Below are 18,160 nucleotides of genomic sequence, written 5' to 3' on the forward strand. Positions count from 1 at the left end.
CTGGTTCGTGGTAATCTCCCAGACATCGGCTCCCATGCTCTGCAGGAAGGCTCTCATGCGAATCTTCCAGTAGGCATAGTCCTCGCCGGAAAACACGGAAATCTTACCAAGACTCGCCATGGTCGTCGAGTGGTTTTCGAACCGGTTAAGGTACTGAAAACCTCAACCGAACTCTGATACCAATTGAGGGACCGGACAGGCGACCAGAGGGGGGGTGAATGGGAGCCGCAAATTCGATTTACAAAATCGAAGGGCCTATGTCCCAATAACACCCGACGCACTTCAAAATGGCGAGTATCAACACCGCGTAGCTCAGAACGGCTACCGGCGCTAAGAATACTCCCACAGAAAAGCCAGAACTCACATGCGAAAGCAAAGCAGTGAAAAGCACACACAAAACTCGCACAACCACACAAAAGCCGATCAGAGAAAAATCATTGGAGAGAAACCATCTCAATTACTCGAGCAAGGAGTTAGTACACAGAGAAAGAAATGAAATAGATACTGGAATTAAATCTAGATAACAGGCACAACTAATCTAATTTTTGTTTTCCCCTTTTTTTAATTAAGTAGAAAATAATTAAACCCCTAGCATGAAAATAAATCTAGTGAGAGAACAAAAGAGCTATAGCTAGAGGACAGCCCAAAAACAAGATTAGCTACTCATCTAAGACCTAAAACAATTCTAGCAAAATTAACGGAAAAAGAAAAGCCTGATGAAGCATTCTGTCAAACACATACTGGGCGCAGTTTTTTGTTGAAGAACACACTGGATTAGAGGTGGGATTTCCCACACACGCACACCAAAAGCAGGTCCTTGCACTGCAAATCAACCAATCTGCCGCATGCCTGCTAATGCTTGCCTGCTAGCGCTTGCCTCCCTGCTGCCATGTGCCATGCCAAGGGCCAAATCGCCTCCCTGCCTTGCAGCTGCTGCTGTGCGTCCGTGCGCTGCCTTCTGGCCTGGCCCGCTGCTCTTGCTGCTGCGTGCCAGGGCTTGTGCGCTCTGCTCCCCACCAACGCCTCCGCCTACTGCTGGGATGCCGCGCGCACAAGCACCGTGAGCCAGGCGCTGCTTGCCCAGTGCTCTCCGAACCTGCACGCACAAGAACAGAGAAAGGGACCAAACAAATCCAAAATGAGCCAGCGAATTGAATCAAAATCGACCGCTCCGAGGTCAAGAGGAGGGAAGGGCCTCCTTTCCCATGGATTCAAAGTTCAATTCTCCATCCAAAAACTCTAACCCTAGGAGAGGAAGGAAGGGAACCAGAAGAACAAAACAAAACAGAAGGGGGCGACGGGGACTTGTGAGCCAGGGAGTTTGCTGCCCTCTTCTCTCTTTTTTATCCCCTCTGACTCTCTAGACTAAAGACTAAAATACCCCTAGACTTGACTAGACACTAGAAAGCCCGTAGGGGCAAAACCGGAAAAGATACATTGGACTCATCCGACGGCCGAGGTTCTTTCTTCGAATCGAAGCCTTCTCCGCGATGCCGCCATGTGGACGAAGATCCGTTCCGCGGTTTTGGAGGGTCCGCGAAACCTGGGTAGGTGGCCGGTTTTGAGAATACCGCCAAAACTCCACGCGCGGGAAGATTTCCGCCTCCACGCCGTGGCCCTAGACGTCGTTCCTGCCTCGGCCTTCTGACGGCCCTAGACGCCGCCCGACGCCCGTCACCTCCTCGCCTGCAGCGAGGCCCTAGACGCCGTCGACGCCCGTCGCCTCCGTCAGTCACGAGACCGACGCCCGTGCCTCCACGACTTGGCGTCTTCAACCGCCGTCAGCTTCCTTGGTTTTGTGGCGCAAACCAAGAAACCCGCCTTCCGTCGCCGCTTGCGCCCTCGATCCAGGAGTGGACGCCACAGCTGCCGCCCAGCCTGAGCTCCTCCATGGCAACTCTCCGTCGACACTCGACGCCCGTGTACCTGCAATCCAAAGACCAAGCGCACGATCACACCGCACGGTTGACAATTCACTCATCACAGGTAGGATAGAGTACTCTCATTCCTCACTTCCTTGTCTCCTCCGGCTGCAATAGCGCCCAGAATAGCAGTCAGTATGCTCCCTTGAATATAGCCTGCAAAAATAAATTATATCTTATATTGTTAAAACAAATATCATTTCTGCAATAAACATGTGTTACGTACATAGTGTTAAATAGTTATTTACCACCTAACATTTTATGCTTGCAGATGAGAATTTTATGATGATCATAACACAAGAGAATGAAGTGCTTTCTTGCATTTATGCAGAAATGGACTAACATCACGTTCTGGGGCACAGTAGTCGTGTACCCCAGCGTCGCTGCAGAGCTAGCGAGGGAACGGTCGGTGGGGACGGTGCACGTCCGAGTGCGCCTGTCGACAGCGACAATGGAACCATCAGATCACTCAAGGATCAACTATATCGACCATGACTGCTGGCTATGGTTCCCGGCACCTGGGGACGACGCGGCACCTGCCGTCTTCGGTGAAGGCACCCGGTGCTGGCCCGTCAAATGATTTTTTTTTTGAGACGAGGCCCGTCAAATGATCACTGGACCGTACCCTATTTTGTCTAACCTTGTGGTTTAGATGTTTTCGTATGTGTACTAGCCTTAGTCATACATGTGTGTGTGTGTGTTAAAGAGTGATCAGTAGGTGCGAGCTCAAGTTGATTTTTGCTGCTGTTGATCTCAACTTTTTCCATGGTCAATAATTTAGCGATAATTTTTGCAGCAACAACCGAAAATGCTGCACTATCAGCGGCATCTTCGCGATCAGTGATCATCCATGTTGAAATTGTAAGATATGGCTTACTTGGCCAGATACCAAGCACCCTATACCTGGTTCTGTAGCTCATAAACCTGTGTAACCATATCGGTGACCCGGAACTGGAACAGTGACGATGAGCAAGCCTTTAAAGATCGAGCGCCATCGTTTGTTTTGGCTGGCTGTGTGGTGTGTCTTCTCGATTGCCGATTGGTTTGCAGGGAAATATTAGGGCAATGATCAGATGCATTCGGCCGGAAGAACGCGTGCCACCTCTGCTGGGTGCCTGGGTGCATCGGCTCGGCATGGCCACGCATATATAATTCGTTCTGCTAGCTAGTCTAGTCATCTCTCCATGCCGCGACATGCTCGACGACCATGGCCCTCCCTCAGCCGTGTGGCTCCACCTCCCCCAAGCAAGGAAAACTCTAATGGGCCAGATCCGGCCCGCACGTTTGACAACAAGACTGAGATCCCTCTGCCACTTTGAGTGTTTGTTTCTACCATTTGTCTCATGTAAACAACATGCAAGTAATAATCCCCTCGTACTCAATTCATTTTTCCAGAACAGGGCAGGCCCTAGATTTTCATCACTTAACAAGCAGCAAAAATACAATAGTCTTAAACCAACCAACAACAGGTTCCACACTCCCAACTCACAAAGTTTTAACGCTCCAACTAACAGAAGAACAAGGTGCCAACAACTAAAGAACAAATGACCAGAACGACAACTGCTCAACAAGGCAGACAAGAGAATATCATAGCCCAACAGGCACCACGGCCATGGTTTCTTCTGCTCCCGCTTTAGGTGGCTCCGGACTGGGATGCACCGCCACCGCGTTGGTCTTGATCACGCCTGCTCCTTCCTCCAGAATACGCTTGTTGGATTCTTTTTGCAAACCTACCTAGTACGAGATAAACACACGGACATAACAAGCAATCTCAGTAGGAGAATGTATTAGCTTTCCCTCAAAACATTTTCTAGTTTCTAATTTTCCAGATTGCCCAGCAAATCGCTGCCAATCCTATGTAATAAAATTTCTTGCCTCCTGGCAAAAAGAATTGAATCCACGTAGAGATACTGGGAAGGATTCAGATCTACAGTTTGCTCCCAGGGAGGCTGAAAGTGATCGGGTGCTCTTAGCCTAAGAGGGGGAGGGGGTGAATTAGGCAAACTAAAAACTTAAGACCTATGGCTCCAACTAGTTTGCACAAAATTAAACTAAAACAATCTATCTAGATGTGCAACTAGTGTTGTTCTAGTGTGAAACCCCTATCCCAAAAGAGTTTAGCACCCTATAGCCTTTCCTATCAAGAAACTACTCTATGAAAGTAAAGGCATATGAAGTGCTAGTATGAAATGCGGAAGCTTAAGTAGCAGGATAGGAGATAGCAAACTCTTGTCGCGGGTGTTTATCCCGTGGTTCGGTTAGCCACAAAGGCACACATACATCCATGTTGTTGTAGCACTCACAAAGAGTATTGCTACTCGGCCACCAAGTCTCTTCCGTGAACACAATCACGGTCACCTTGGCCCCGGGTTCCACTAAGGAGCTTCTCCACAAAGGATGGGGGTCTCCACGTCCCCCGCACAAAGGTTGTCGTCGCCGCTCCACACCAAGTCGGAGGGTCGATGATGTTGCCGGCGAGCTTCAATGCTCCAAGGTGCCGGCGCACCAAGCTCTTGGTTTGGTTCACTAAAGAACCACAGTACAAAGGCTCAAGGCCTTGCAAACTCACTCACTAAGAGCTAAACCTTTACACTACACTCTCAAAGTGTGCAAAGGGCTAAGAATATGATCTTGATGCTTTTGTATGGCTTGGAGATGTTCTTGAGTGTGTGTTGGATGTCCAGCAACTCCAGCAAGCTTCAAATGGCCGGGGTGAGGCATATATATAGGCCACCAAATCTTGTAGCCGTTGCTCCAACGGTCAGCAGAAAACTGCGTATCATCGGATGAACCGATGCCTCTGGTAGGGGTAGCGTCGGTTCATCTGGTCACTCTAAGACCTGGAGTAGCCGTTGAGCTCCTGACAGCTGACACAGTGAACACTGGTTAAACCGATGCTTGGTCGTCGGTTAAACCGGTCACTCACAGTACTCAACTAGCCATTGGCCTTCTTCTCTTCTGCTGACATCAATACACCAATGCTATGCTCTGATGCCCCGTCGGTTTATCCGGTGCTGAAGGATCTTCTTCTCGACGCTTGGCATCGTCTCTGGTACACAGTATGCCCAATGCACCGATGCCTTGACTTGATGCCATCGGATCAACCGGTGCCTCATATGATCTTCACTTGATCTCCAGAGGCGTGCAGACTTGTGCCAAAAGCCAGGTCGTCGGATCATCCGACAACCATTGGATGCACCGATGCTAAGGCATCGGTTCAACCGGTGCTGCAGGTTTCTGTAGAACTCGTCCATTTCAGCATTTCTTTGAGTTCTTTCTTCGTGTTTTGCTTTGCATGGCCTTTTTACTTCATCCCTGGGATCTATAAATATTCACTTAACAAAAGCATTAATCCCATTGATTGCGTTGTCATTCGATCACCAAAATCACTCGAAATGGCATACATGGTGCCATGTTCGTTACAGAGGCATCAATGATGCTCCACACGTACTTGCTTATATTGCACTCAAAGAATAAATGTCTAATCGTTTCTTTCTCGTTACAGAAGGCACATTTCATATCACCTTTCCACTTCTTCCTGTCCATCACATCTTTAGTTAGGATGGCTTCCTGCATCTTAATTTTCAACGGAATTCTTGCCTTCCCAATCAGATTACTGGGACAGTCTTCATATCATTCACACAGTGAGTTATAAACTGATCTCACCGAGAACTTACCACCATTATCATTCTAGATTGGGCAATCTTTAACATAGGAAAGAGCTATTTTACTCAAAAGATCATGTAGTTTACTATGGCTGGCCTATTGGTTCCCATTTAACCATCCATGAAAAGTAAAATTCCAGCATTTTTTATCCATTGTCGCCACCAACACATATTGCTCAAAGCAAAGTTCATACAACTCTTTGAATTTCTCACTAAGGGAGAAATTCCCATACCATTTATCGTGCCAGAAATCTGTGGCCTCGTCATTGCCAATTTTCTTTGATCTCCTCATTGTGTAGATGTCTTTAACCTTTAATAAGTCCATCCACACTAGAGAATCAGTTTGCTTATGTTAATTTGACTCAGGCATTTGTTTTTCATATATTTCTTCCTTACAATTTCTTGCCAAAGCCCATCCTCGTTTTCCAGCCTCCACCACCACTTACAAAGTAAGCTGATATTTTGTTTTCTCAAGTTCTTAATCCCCAGGCCCCCCCTTTCTTTTTAGGAAGGCAAATTTTCCCCCATTTGACTAGATGGTACTTTTTTTTATGTGGTGCCCCTGCCAAAAAAACCTTTTTCTAGTTTTATCCATTCTTCCTATAGTGGTTTTAGGCAGCAAGTACATAGACATATGGTAGGTAGGAATGCTGGAGAGGCTAGTATTGATAAGCACATTCTGCCCCCAATAGATAGTGCACCACCTTTCCAGCCATCTAGCCTTTTCTCCATTTTCCCCTCCAGATGAGACCAATCTGCCACATGCAGCTTGGAGTGAGACACAGGAACACCCAAGTATCTAATGAGCCACTTGCCAGTTGCATAGTTAAACAGGTCAACATAGAGAAAGGTTTTGGTTTCATCCTAGGATCATCATGAGTTCACTTTTTTGGAAATTTATTTTAAGCCCAAACATGATTCATAAAGATAGAGGAGCAGCTTCATGTTCCTTGCCATGTCCACATTGTTCTGCATCTAGATGATAGTATCATCTGCATACTGCAAAGATACAATCCCTCTATCTATGTAGTGGGGCACCAGACCAACCACCAAGCCATTCTTGTGGGCATTTGGTATCATCTTGGCGAAAGAATCTGCTGCCAAATTGAATAAACAAGATGACAAGGGGTCGCCCTGCCGCATCCCTTTATCACTCTGAAAATAAGGACCAATTTTATTATTAATTTTCACTGACAAGGTTCCTTTCTGAACGACTGCCTTCATCCATTTGTACCATTGAGCGCAAAAGCCTCTGTGATGCAGGCAGTCAAACAAAAAATCCCAACTGATTCTATCATATGCTTTTTCGAAATCAAGTTTAAGAATAACCCCGTCTGACTTTTTGATTTTGGCATCATGAAGAATCTTGTGGAGGCACATAGTACCATCCATTATGTTTCGACCCTTAATAAAGGCATTTTGACACCTGTTAATAATTTTATCCATAACTTTTCCATTCGAATTGTTAACACTTTTGTGTAAATTTTATATTTCACATTCAAGAGGCAAATGGGTCGATACTGCTGAACTTTGTTAGCATCTTTAAGCTTAGGGAGGAGAGTAATCATACCATAATTCATTCTACTAATGTCCAAGTTCCCTTCAAAGAAATCATCAAAGAGAGCCATCATGTCATCTTTTATGATTTCCTTGCATTTTTTATAAAACTCTATAGGAATATGATCTGGGCCATGTGCAGTATTTTTTTCCATTGAAAAAATTGCATTCTTAATCTCTTCCTCAGTGAACTTACTACCCAGCATATCATCCTCTTCTAGGCTTACTTTCTCCTCATCAGTCGAACACTCAAGGGTTGAACTGAAGGTTAGGTTTATCACCAGTCCCAAACAAATTTTTATAGTATTTAGTAGCATGTTTGATGATGTTGTCATCTCCCTCAATTATTCTTTCCTCAAACTGTAAGCTAAAAATGGTGTTTTTCCTTTTCCTACCATTTGCAATTCTATGGAAAAACTCTGTATTTCCATAACCTTTCAAAAGCCAGTTGTTATTTGACTTTTCCTTCCAACCTGCCTCCTCTTGTTCCCAAATTTTCATAAGTTGAAATTGAATTTCGGATTTCCTAGTCAGTTGGTCCGTGGTAAGGATCCCCTGTTCCACAGAGATTTCCAGGGCCAACAACTCATCTTGCAACTTGGCTTTTAATTTTGTGTCATCATCTTTTTTCTTGTCTCCCCAACATTTATAAAATATTTTAACTCTATTCTCTTTAATCACCCATTTGTCTAAGTTGGATTTGGCCACCACTCCCCCCTGGCCAAATTTCCTGGATTTTATTGATGCAATCATCTTGGTCCAGTCAAGACACCTCAAATGTGAAGGGTTTTTCCTTGGCTGATTGATGCTTCTCATAAGATAAAATCAAAGGGTTATGATCAAACATGTATCTGGGTCTTTTTTGAAGCATAGTAAGGGGGGAATAGATTTTTCCATTCTTTGTTCATCAATACCCTGTCTAATCTCTCAAGAGTAGGATTGTGTTGGTTATTGCCCCATGTGTATTTCCTCCCAGCCAATTGCAGGTCTCTGAGCTCATAAGTATTGATCAACCTACTGAAAAGATCACTCCACATGTTATTCTTGAAGGTTTTATTTTTCTCATCACTATACCTTAGAATATTGAAATCCCCCCAATGATCATAGGGAGTTTGTTATTATTCCTCCTGTGCCGGTCCATATACAAACACTAGACATAGATCACTATTCATTTTCTTGTCATGAACATTAGTCATAGTAGAGAATTCTCCAATTTTGAAATTATAAATGTCAAATATGTCGAAATTGAGGATCCCCCTAGATTTACCCCTGGCTGGCACCCAATGCCAAGCAAAGGATTTGGAGAAATCCAGTTTCTTGAAAAAACTGTCATTGTACATCTTCACCATTATTTCTTGTAGCCCCAAAAAATCTTGATCAAACTCATGCATTGCATTCACTAAAAAGGTACAAAGGCCCTTCTTAGAAATCACTCTACAATTCCAAATGAGACTACTCATTTTGAAGTTTTTTGGGTCTCCCCCATTTTTTCTTGGGGCGCAAAACTACCGGGCTAACCTGAGTTTCCCCTGTACAAGTTCCTGCATCCTTGGAAGGGGATGCCAGGTACTTTTCTCTAGGGCCATACAAAGAAAGCCTCTAATTTTTCTTTTTGGATTTTTCTGTGAGAAACTATCTGGAGTGGCATCCCAAAAGCTATTGCTCCACTGAGGGGATTGCAACATCATTTTTGGCCTGTTCCATGATAGTTTCTTTATTATGTTTCTGTTCCATGGTGTCTTGCTATTTCCATGTCTCTAAGAATATTAATGGTCTGCATATCATTAATTGAAATTTGGATCCCCATGTTACTAACTTTTTCTAGTATTATCTCATCATCAAGCAAACCAAAAGAGTTTTGAGTAGTTAAGTTTATACCTTCTAAGTTCCTTTTCCTAGTGAGTTCTTCTGCTTTTTCAGCAACTTTTGTGTTGTTCCCCTCCAATGTTTTGCTCCTCCTCTGTTGTTGCTGTTGCAGGGGTTTGTTGTCTTGTTTGTTTTTTATGTCAACTTCTTTTGGAATTTCTGAACTGGTTGCTGAAGCTGTCACTTGCCTGGGGATCTCCTCAGTTTGGCCATCTTTTTCCTTCTTTTCTTTCCTATGTCCCTTTTGGGGGACTGGACACCTCAACTTCCTCTTGTTCTAGATCAAATTCCATGGGCATTATCTGCTGCTTTGTTTGGCTTGCTGTCATGATGGCATTTTTAGCTTCCACTGTTTTCAAAGGTCCTGTTTAGATTGCATCAGATTAGTTCCATATTCATTGATCACAACCACATGATTTGGCCGATATTCCATTTTCCAAAGTTTTCTTTCCTCCTGAGGCTTCTTACCTGGGTCAATATTGAGCATGTCATTTCCTAGTTGTATCAGCTCCTCCGAAAACAGATCATCTTCATCACTATCGAATTCATCTTCTTCCACAATCTTCACTTCTTTTCCTTTCTTATAAACTTTTTTCCTTATGAGCAAAGGGAGCTTGGTCGGCTTTCTGTGCTACAGCCATAAATTTTGGAGGTGTTGATTCATAGCCATCTCCAGATTTACCATCTTTCTTGTTTGTGTCATCAGTCTTTTGTTTCTTCATAAGGGCCTCTTTTTTCTGGTCTTTTGGATCATCTTTCATAATCCACCGATTACCAGCTGGATTTGTGGATCCCTCCTGAAGAACTTCTCTTTTATAGCCAAAATCATAAAGATAATCTCCCAAATTACCCTCGGCCACCGCAGGGACCTTGGCAACTTCTCTGCAAACAATTTTCACCCTCACATATTCAAATTTGAACATGTTTTCCTTGTCAATCGCTTTCAACTTGCCCACAAGTGACACCACCTGATAGATGTTTTCTTATAATCTTTTACCCATTGGGATTCCTTTCACCTGAAACCACCCCATCACAAGCTTGCCCTTGGCCACTATGTCATCCGTCCATTTTTAACTTTTATAACTGCAGATGGCACATTTCTCATTCTCATCTCAATAAAGTGTGAAACAGTCAACAAGCTTTTAGCTGTTGGAAACCTCATCTGAAATAGGTTGTCATTTAATATCTTTGCGTACCATCTCCAGGTTGATTCTTTCCCAGCCAGTGTTTTGAACTCATCTTCAATTTGCTTATCCAAAACCACTCCTTGCAGAACTTCAATCAAAGCCAGAGTGGCGCAACTCTTAGCGTTCTCACCATTAGGGATATCATTGATTACCAAAAAAACCTTGTCCTAGGGCTGCAGACCCCACAAATTGAGCCACTAGATTTTCCATTCTAGTCCTTTCATTCTGCCTTACTGGCTGCAAATTGGGCACTGTATTAGAATTTCTCTTATCAATTGGTATTGCTCCCTAAGCCTTCTCATTTTCTACTGGCTGCTTTCCTTTTAAAATCTCTTGTCTCTTTTGCTTAGTTTCTTCAGCTTGGGACTCTGAGTTGGATCCCTCATCATTTTTCAGATCTTTAGGCACCATTATATAGAAGTTTTAATCCCAGTTGGTTGCAGTTGTTGTTTCTCAGGCTACAGAGGGCCCAAATCAAACTGAAGATTGGAACTAGATCAACTTCTACCTGGACCACCATCATGTTGGGTGTTTGTCGGGACTGCTGGTTTCTGGAACTAAGGTCCATTCCCAGGCAGATCCCATGCCCCCCATCCTCTTCCTCGTCCCCGACCCCAATTTCAGTCGTATCCGGTTCGAGCTCCAGTTCATCCGGCACCACGACCATTGCAGCCCGTGCTTGGCCCATCCCTGTCTCTGTTCTCGAACATGTTTCTTCCATACATCTCGACTTGAGGCTTGGATTGAACAATCTGAACAAACGATCGTTGATCTCCATCGAGCATCGACCAACCTACTCCTGCTTCACAGAGGGAAGTGGGAGTGGGGTGGCCGCTCACTGTTATCACCCCGCACACCCTGACGTCCTGGCTCCGCCGCTAGATATGCTCCAACCTAGGGTTAGGGTTGGGAACACAACTGTGGCTGTAAAGTTTGTGGACTGGAAGGAGGAGGGAACTCACGGAGTGTGCAGGACTCGTGGATTTATACGGCAGCCATGGTGGACTATGCAGCCCAGCATCTGCCTTAGCGGGCTGGACCGGTTGCAGCCCAACTTCCGACTACCCTCCAACCTATGCGCGCGCTCTTCCCGCCCCCTGCTCGAATGGAATACCCGATGGACCTCTCTCCGCTGGCTCCGGTGTAGTCGGCTCAACCGAAGGAGCGCTGTTACCATCGCCGGCGGCAAGATCACCTAGTTCCGCGAGGTCGTCTTCGATCGCTTGGAGGAGCGCTCTCAACGCTTTCATTTTCTCTTGATGGCAATTGTGTGATTGATTAATTTTCCATCATCTTGAATTCATGTATTTTTATATTTGGCGGTGCTGAATTTATGCAAGGACGGTCTTGTTACTTAATAGGCCACTTCTTACAACAAGCTTGCTTTAGTTTCATGTAACACAAAAGTGTATGTTAAAAATTTTAAAATACAAGGTTTCATTATAGCATCTTATATATTTATTGTACGAAAAGATCTAATTTCCATTTGAATCTTTTCATTTTTTTTGAACCAGTTTCTGCCTTGGGAGTGGCAATTAAATGTTCACATTAGGTCACTAAGTATAATTGCATGTCAATGGCGGCGGTGGCCCAAACGCGATGGTGTTCCCTGTCGTGTAGAACTCTGCCCCGTGCTCCCTCCAAGAGCTCTCTACCCCGCCGCCACCGCGCACTCCCTTTTACAAGGGGAGGCGAATTATCCGGCACCATCTCGGTAGATCTGGATGTGGTGACCGACGCCGGTGCTTATCCGATGGTGCCAGTTTCTGGTATCGTGGACCACCTCGGCGTGCAACCCTAGTCGGGCATCTCAGCAGTCCTTTGCGTAGGCCATGATATTTGCTGCTTGTGCAAAGATCGAACACGGTGGGTCAACGACGATGGCAGTCGTTCCTCTGTTAGGATAGATCGGGGTCTTCCTCACGCGTGACAGATTGAAGGAGGCGGGCTACTTTCCTCACGTCACCGCCACACTCTGATCCTGTCCCCGAAGAATTTGGCCTGCAGATTCATGCTACTCGGTGGCAATTGCAACAGAATGAGATGGCCAAATCTCGAGTCATGTAACTGAAGATTACTCGTCTAAATGATGATTTGTCAGTTGCTGCTGCGATCTTCTCTTGGTGTCATAAGGCAAGTGACAACAATTTTCACCTCTATGGGGTGTTGTCCCTGCTGTGTTGGATCTCCAGGTGAAAGCCTATCCCAACTATGGATGGACGTCGGTGGCGTGTTTAGCGTCGCATTCTCTCAGGAGCGATCGTCTTTGGAGATCATAGGTGATGATCTTGCAGCTTTCTTCTTTGGATTGGCCTGAGGTTGGGAAATCAAGACAGTGATGACCATAATTCTTGGTTACCAACCAGTCAAAGAAGACCTCTAGGGAGCATCATCGAGAAGAAGCTCGTTCTGTGAAACAAAACCACAAGACATGTTGTGGTATGGCGACGACTTCGAGTTGAAATTCTCTCCGTCAATTATCTGGGATTATGTGCTTGCTAGATTACTAGCAAATTAAATAAGCACCAAGCCATGACGGTGAAGAGTGAACTCAATAATTCTTTAGTACTGATCTTCATGTACTAAAGTTTTTCTTTTTTTTAGTTTTATGTAATAATTAGGCTGTGTACGTCTACGGACTTAGAGGCTGGATGTTTTCATTCTTTATCTAAAAAGTATAATTGCATGTATCTTACACTTTTTTTGTTTTTTGCAAGGGTAATCAGATCCGTAACATATATACTTGATGACTTTGCAGTGCCGCACGTAGCCGGTTCTTGGAAGACCAAAAGTGGTTAATTAGTATTCAGAAACACTACCGGAAATGGCATATATGCCGAGTGCTCGTTTCTTTGCCGAGTTCCAAACCACGGGCACTCGGCAAACATCATATTTGCCGAGTGCCGATTCCCAGACACTCGGCAAAGATTACGCACACGGTACATTCCACTTTTGCCGAGTTCCAGCACTCGGCAAAAGTCCAACACTCGGCATAAAATACATTTGCCGAGAGCCGCGGGGTAGGCACTCGGCAAAATTTGAGCACGTGGCCGCCGCCGGCGCCAGCCGTCAAACTGGCTGACGGCCGTTAGTGTTTGCCGAGTGCCGGTCGTCAGGCACTCAGCAAAAACTAATCTTCACCGAGTGTTTTTTTCTGGCACTTGGCAAAGTTCATTTTGCCGAGTGCATTTTTCTGGCACTCGGCAAATATTCAAATTTTTTCCATTGTAGACCTCAAAAAATTTTTTACCCAATATATACAACATGTGGTACTCCATGTTCAAATTTGGTGTATTTTTAATGTATTTTATATATTTTATGAATTAATTGTATTTTCATCAATTTTTGAATCAAATCAAATTTGAACTGCAAGTGATTCAAATATATGAAAAAAATTAGTAGAAAATTTATATTCGTACTATTCAACCAACATTGAGGACTTATTTATGAAATCAAAAGAAATTTCAAACATGTTGTTAAGGAAACACTACCTCGATCGCGTGCCCGAGCGGATTTTAAGTTCTATAAAAAGCAAACGAAGTCCGAAAATCATGAAATTTGACAAGATGTCAAGATATCCTATGTGGAGGCTATGGTAAAAAAATTGACAACGTTTCGCACAAGTTGTCACGTACGTTGCTCACAATCTGGAACATTTTTGAAGAAGTTTCAAAATTGTTGAGAATGGTGCGGTATGATTTGAAGTGAAAGTGACAGTCGATTTGTGGTTTGCCTCTAAAAATTTTTGTATAGCCAATAGACATCAATGATCATATCATGTCAAAATTTGGTAATTTTTTGAATCCGTTTGATAATTATTATTTTTTCTGCACTTATATAAATGGAAGTGGAGCTAAAACTACATGAAATAATGGTTAATTTTGGTAATTTTTGGAATATGCATTGTGGAGTAAATTTGACAAGATATTTCCAAAGTATGTTGCAGCAAATTTTGAAAATATGCTGAAACGAGAAAGAGAGGGAGTCAAAAAATGATTTAAAAAAAGTTATTTGCCGTGTGCCCCCTTACCTGGCACTCGGCAAAGGATGATTTTGCCGAGTGCCCTCTGAGCCAGCACTCGGCAAATCAGTTGTTTGCCTTTTTTTGAAAATGGCTTTGACGAGTGCCAGATCTCGGGCACTCGGCAAACCTGATCCGGCACTTTGCAAACCTGATCCGGCACTCGGCAAATCCTCGCGCACCGCAAAGACTTATCCAAATCGGCCTTCCCTGGCTCACACACCGCCGCCGCCTGTCCGCCCGCGCTGCCGCGCTGTCCTTGTACAGAGGCAGTGGTGGAGGAGGCGGTAGTGGGTCCGACGCACCCGAGGGGTCCGGGAGCCGTAGTGTTCGCAAAGGTGGTGGAGGAGGAGGAGCGAAAGGGAGACAGAAAGGGAGGGGTGGAGGAGGAGGTAGTGGGAGGAGGGGGAGGCGGGAGAGGACCCCTTCTCCTGTAGAGGCCGAGGAGGAGGAGGAGGAGGAGAGGGTGGAGGACCAGGGGAGCGAGGAGGAGGAGCACGTGGAGGGGGACGAGGAGGACGAGGAGGAGGCCGAAGAGGGGGCGGCAGGAGATGAGCGGGTGGTGTGGTTGCGTGGACCGTCGCAACTCCCGCGACGTCCGATACCTCTAGCGAGACGCCCGATGATTCGGCCACTAGAGCCTAAGTAAGTATGTTAGTACTTATTTATTATGCATTACATATATTTAAAATTGCAATACTAATTAAAATTTTACCTTAAACACTCTTGCAGGGGGTGGTTTTTTGTGCAGCCTGGTGAGCACAAACGGAAGCCCAATGGTATCTTGGGTCTTTTGTGCCGGCTGCACTTCCCCGGGCTCGTGATGCATGCCGGGGTGCTGGAGCCGGCATACACGTGGGACCACAACATGGCCAGCCCGGACGCTACTAATCGCGAAGGAAGGAACTTCAACACCAAAGCGAGGCGGGTGGTCGGGGAGTTGTGGGTAAGTCATCGTCGTACTAAAATGGTTGAAATATCGCATTCTGTTTCAATTTTTGGAATAATGATTGCAATTATCTTGTGGGTATATATGCAGGATTTCTACAGGTGCGAGGAAGGCTATGAGGCCCGGGCGAACGAGCTGGCTCACCAGGCTTGCTACAAGCTGGTGAAGGACATGCACTACGAGGCGCGTATCCAGGCCGTCGTTGTGTACTGCGCCGAGTACGAGAAGAGGAGTGTCAAGAAACCAGCCGCAAGGGACATCTTACTCACGCGAGACCAGTACTTAAGGGTAAATAAATGACATCTCTATTCATTTATCTTGTATTTGATAATACAATATGTCATGCACTTTATTACGTTTAGGTGCCTCCGAACTGGTGTGCAAACAAGGCTGAGTGCTGGTCTATGATGGTGGACAGGTGGATCAGCGAGGATTGGGCCCGCCAGCACGCCTTATGCCGGGAGCGCTGCTTGATGATGTCGGGTCCGGCACATCATCAAGGGAGCCTTAGCCTCGGCGAGTACAAGAATACTTGGGTAAGTTCACTAATTTCTTCATTCTTTCTAAAACTATATTTTTAATTCTTACTAATCATCTTGTTGACTTCTTGGCAGTCGGAGTCTCATCCAGGCCAGTCTTGCAACGACTTCACGGCGTACGCCATGTCTCACATGGGCAGGGCGAAGTCGGACGCGGCCTACAACCCGGCGGCTCCACCAAAGGCATACACAAACCCAAGCATCCACGCGCGCATCAATGCGTACACGGAGGTGGGAAGGGCGCTCCACGGGGAGACTTGGGATTCGACCACCGCGCCACTCTCCGGAGAAGCCATCATGAGGGCGGGACAAGGGAAGAAGCACGGGCAGTACTTGATCGCCAACAGCTTGGTCGACACGGCGAGTACGCCCAGTCTCTCGCAGCTTAGGGCAAGTACCACCGACTCGACCCCGCCCATACGCCTACGGCCTGAGACTTCAGTGGCTAGCGTGTACCAGAGACAGGTTAGTTTAGATTTAGTTGCCGTTCTATGATTAAAATGAAATTTTGCTTCGTATTGTAACATGGAGCTTTAAATCTTGTAGGCCGAGATGGAGGCAAAGTTTGAGGAGGAGAGGAGGTGCCAAATGGAGATCGAGGCCGAGCTGGAGCAGGAGCGGAAGCTGAGGGAGGAGCAGTCGGTTATGTTGCAGAGCATGGTCACCTGGATGCAAGGACTTGGCGCGTCGATGAACTATGCGATGCCGCTTCCTCCCTTCATCTTACCAGCTCAGCCTTACTTTCCTGCAGGACCTTCTGACACTCCCGTGAGTATGCTTTGTTTGTAAATATTATTATATTTTTGTTATGCTTCTTCAATTTATTGGCAATCCCGCAGAATCAGATCTCGTTCGTTCAGCTCGATATTTAATCTTCATAGTACTGCGTCGATAAGGGAAAACGGTAGCGGTATATGATTTTTGTGCTCTTCTGAATTATGATACGTTGTGTATTCCTCACAGTTAATAAGAACTACCTGTAGAGCTTAGAGGTTGTGGACACAAACGAATTTTTTATACATATCCTGCTCAATAACAAATAGTTGGTCCTAATGTGGCCACTGTTGAATGTCAAGAACTTAAGATGCACACACAGGAACTAGAAGCTCACAATTGGACATCCAGCTTGCTTATAGTTCTTATTGTTTCTTCTTGTACTGTCCATTATGCAACCTGCTATATTGAGTCCATGATCTTTGGACTTTGACTATTTGTGGCCTATGTGTATAATAGTAGAACATAAAATAGTCACAGACTCTTCTTTTTATTTGTGGCCCCATGAGTATGCTTTGTTTGTAGATATTATTATATTTTTGTTATGCTTCTTCAATTTATATGTTCCTATTTGCAGAATCAGTCGTGGAACGCATCGAACAATCCTCCTCCGGACCAGAACTCGCCGGCGGCCCAGTGGCCATCTTGGTCCCCCAGACCTGAGCAGTGAGTGTCTTGTAGTACTACTGTATTGGACTTATTATATGTATCAGACTATATTCTATGTGATGGACTTGTGTTATGTATCGGACTCGTGTTATGTATTGGACTTGTGATATATGTGATGGACTGTGTTATTTGTATCGATGCCATTCTCGTAATTGTCAATTATATGTGATGGACTATAACTGCCTGTAATGACCTGCATTCATATATATTTATGTCGTATTTGTATGAAAAAACAGAGAAAACAGAAACAAAAAAAGAAAAATTCACCACTTTGCTGAGTGTTTAAGCCAAAACACTCGGCAAAGGGGCCTGCCCAGGTCAGCAGCGCAGCAACTTTGCCGAGTGCTAAAGTACTGGCACTCGGCAAAGATTTGAAAGTTTGCTGAGTGCCAGCACTCGGTAAAATAGCCACGTGGCCGCACACTGACGCGGACACTTTACCGAGTGCCAGAATCCAGCACTCGGCAAAGCGGCCACATGGCGGCCCCCCCGGCGCGGGGACTTTGCCGAGTGTCGGACTAGGACACTCGGCAAAACTTCAAACTTTGCTGAGTGTCTGCCGTTAGACACTCGGCAAAGTGCCGGACCAGGGGTGGCGCCACGTGGCTTATTTACCGAGTGCCAGGGCACTCGGCAAATCCTTTGCCGAGTGCCAGTGATACGACACTCGGTAAAGTCCGCATTGCCGTGGGATTCTTTTGCCGAGTGTAACCTGTCCTTTGCCGAGTGTAACTGACACTCGGCAAAGTTTGGAAATCCGGTAGTGAAAGATGCCATTTTGCTCCATACAGTATATATTTCGGCTGGCACTTTGCTAGTCAGGCCATATGCAGAGAACATGCAGTGCAGATGCAGCTTGGTTAGATTTGAAGTGGACTGATTTGTTTATGGAACCAGAGAATACTTGCTTGCTTGTACTTGACTTGTACTCCGGTCCAATATAGTACCTTGTCAATTTATAAATAATTAATCGATCAATTGTGAAGTGACTTTACCTGGTGCAGGTTGAGT

General features: G+C 45.3%; 2 protein-coding genes across 2 annotated transcripts; both read left to right on the plus strand.

Moving 5' to 3' along the window:
* The first annotated feature begins 14,680 nt into the window (after positions 1–14,680).
* On the plus strand, positions 14,681–15,482 carry LOC120666224. The gene is made up of 3 exons (XM_039946011.1): positions 14,681–14,863; positions 14,951–15,164; positions 15,258–15,482. The coding sequence occupies exons 1-3, from the start codon at positions 14,841–14,843 to the stop codon at positions 15,465–15,467; spliced, it is 447 nt and encodes a 148-aa protein (XP_039801945.1). The 5' UTR covers positions 14,681–14,840; the 3' UTR covers positions 15,468–15,482.
* A 92-nt stretch (positions 15,483–15,574) lies between these two features.
* LOC120667903 lies at positions 15,575–17,338 on the plus strand. The gene is made up of 5 exons (XM_039947892.1): positions 15,575–15,703; positions 15,782–16,171; positions 16,253–16,403; positions 16,434–16,474; positions 17,058–17,338. Exons 1-5 carry the CDS (start codon positions 15,575–15,577, stop codon positions 17,148–17,150), a joined length of 804 nt encoding a protein of 267 aa, XP_039803826.1. The 3' UTR covers positions 17,151–17,338.
* The last annotated feature ends 822 nt before the right edge of the window (positions 17,339–18,160 follow it).

The sequence above is a fragment of the Panicum virgatum genome, chromosome 3N (assembly GCF_016808335.1).
Source record: "Panicum virgatum strain AP13 chromosome 3N, P.virgatum_v5, whole genome shotgun sequence".
NCBI lineage: Eukaryota > Viridiplantae > Streptophyta > Magnoliopsida > Poales > Poaceae > Panicum > Panicum virgatum.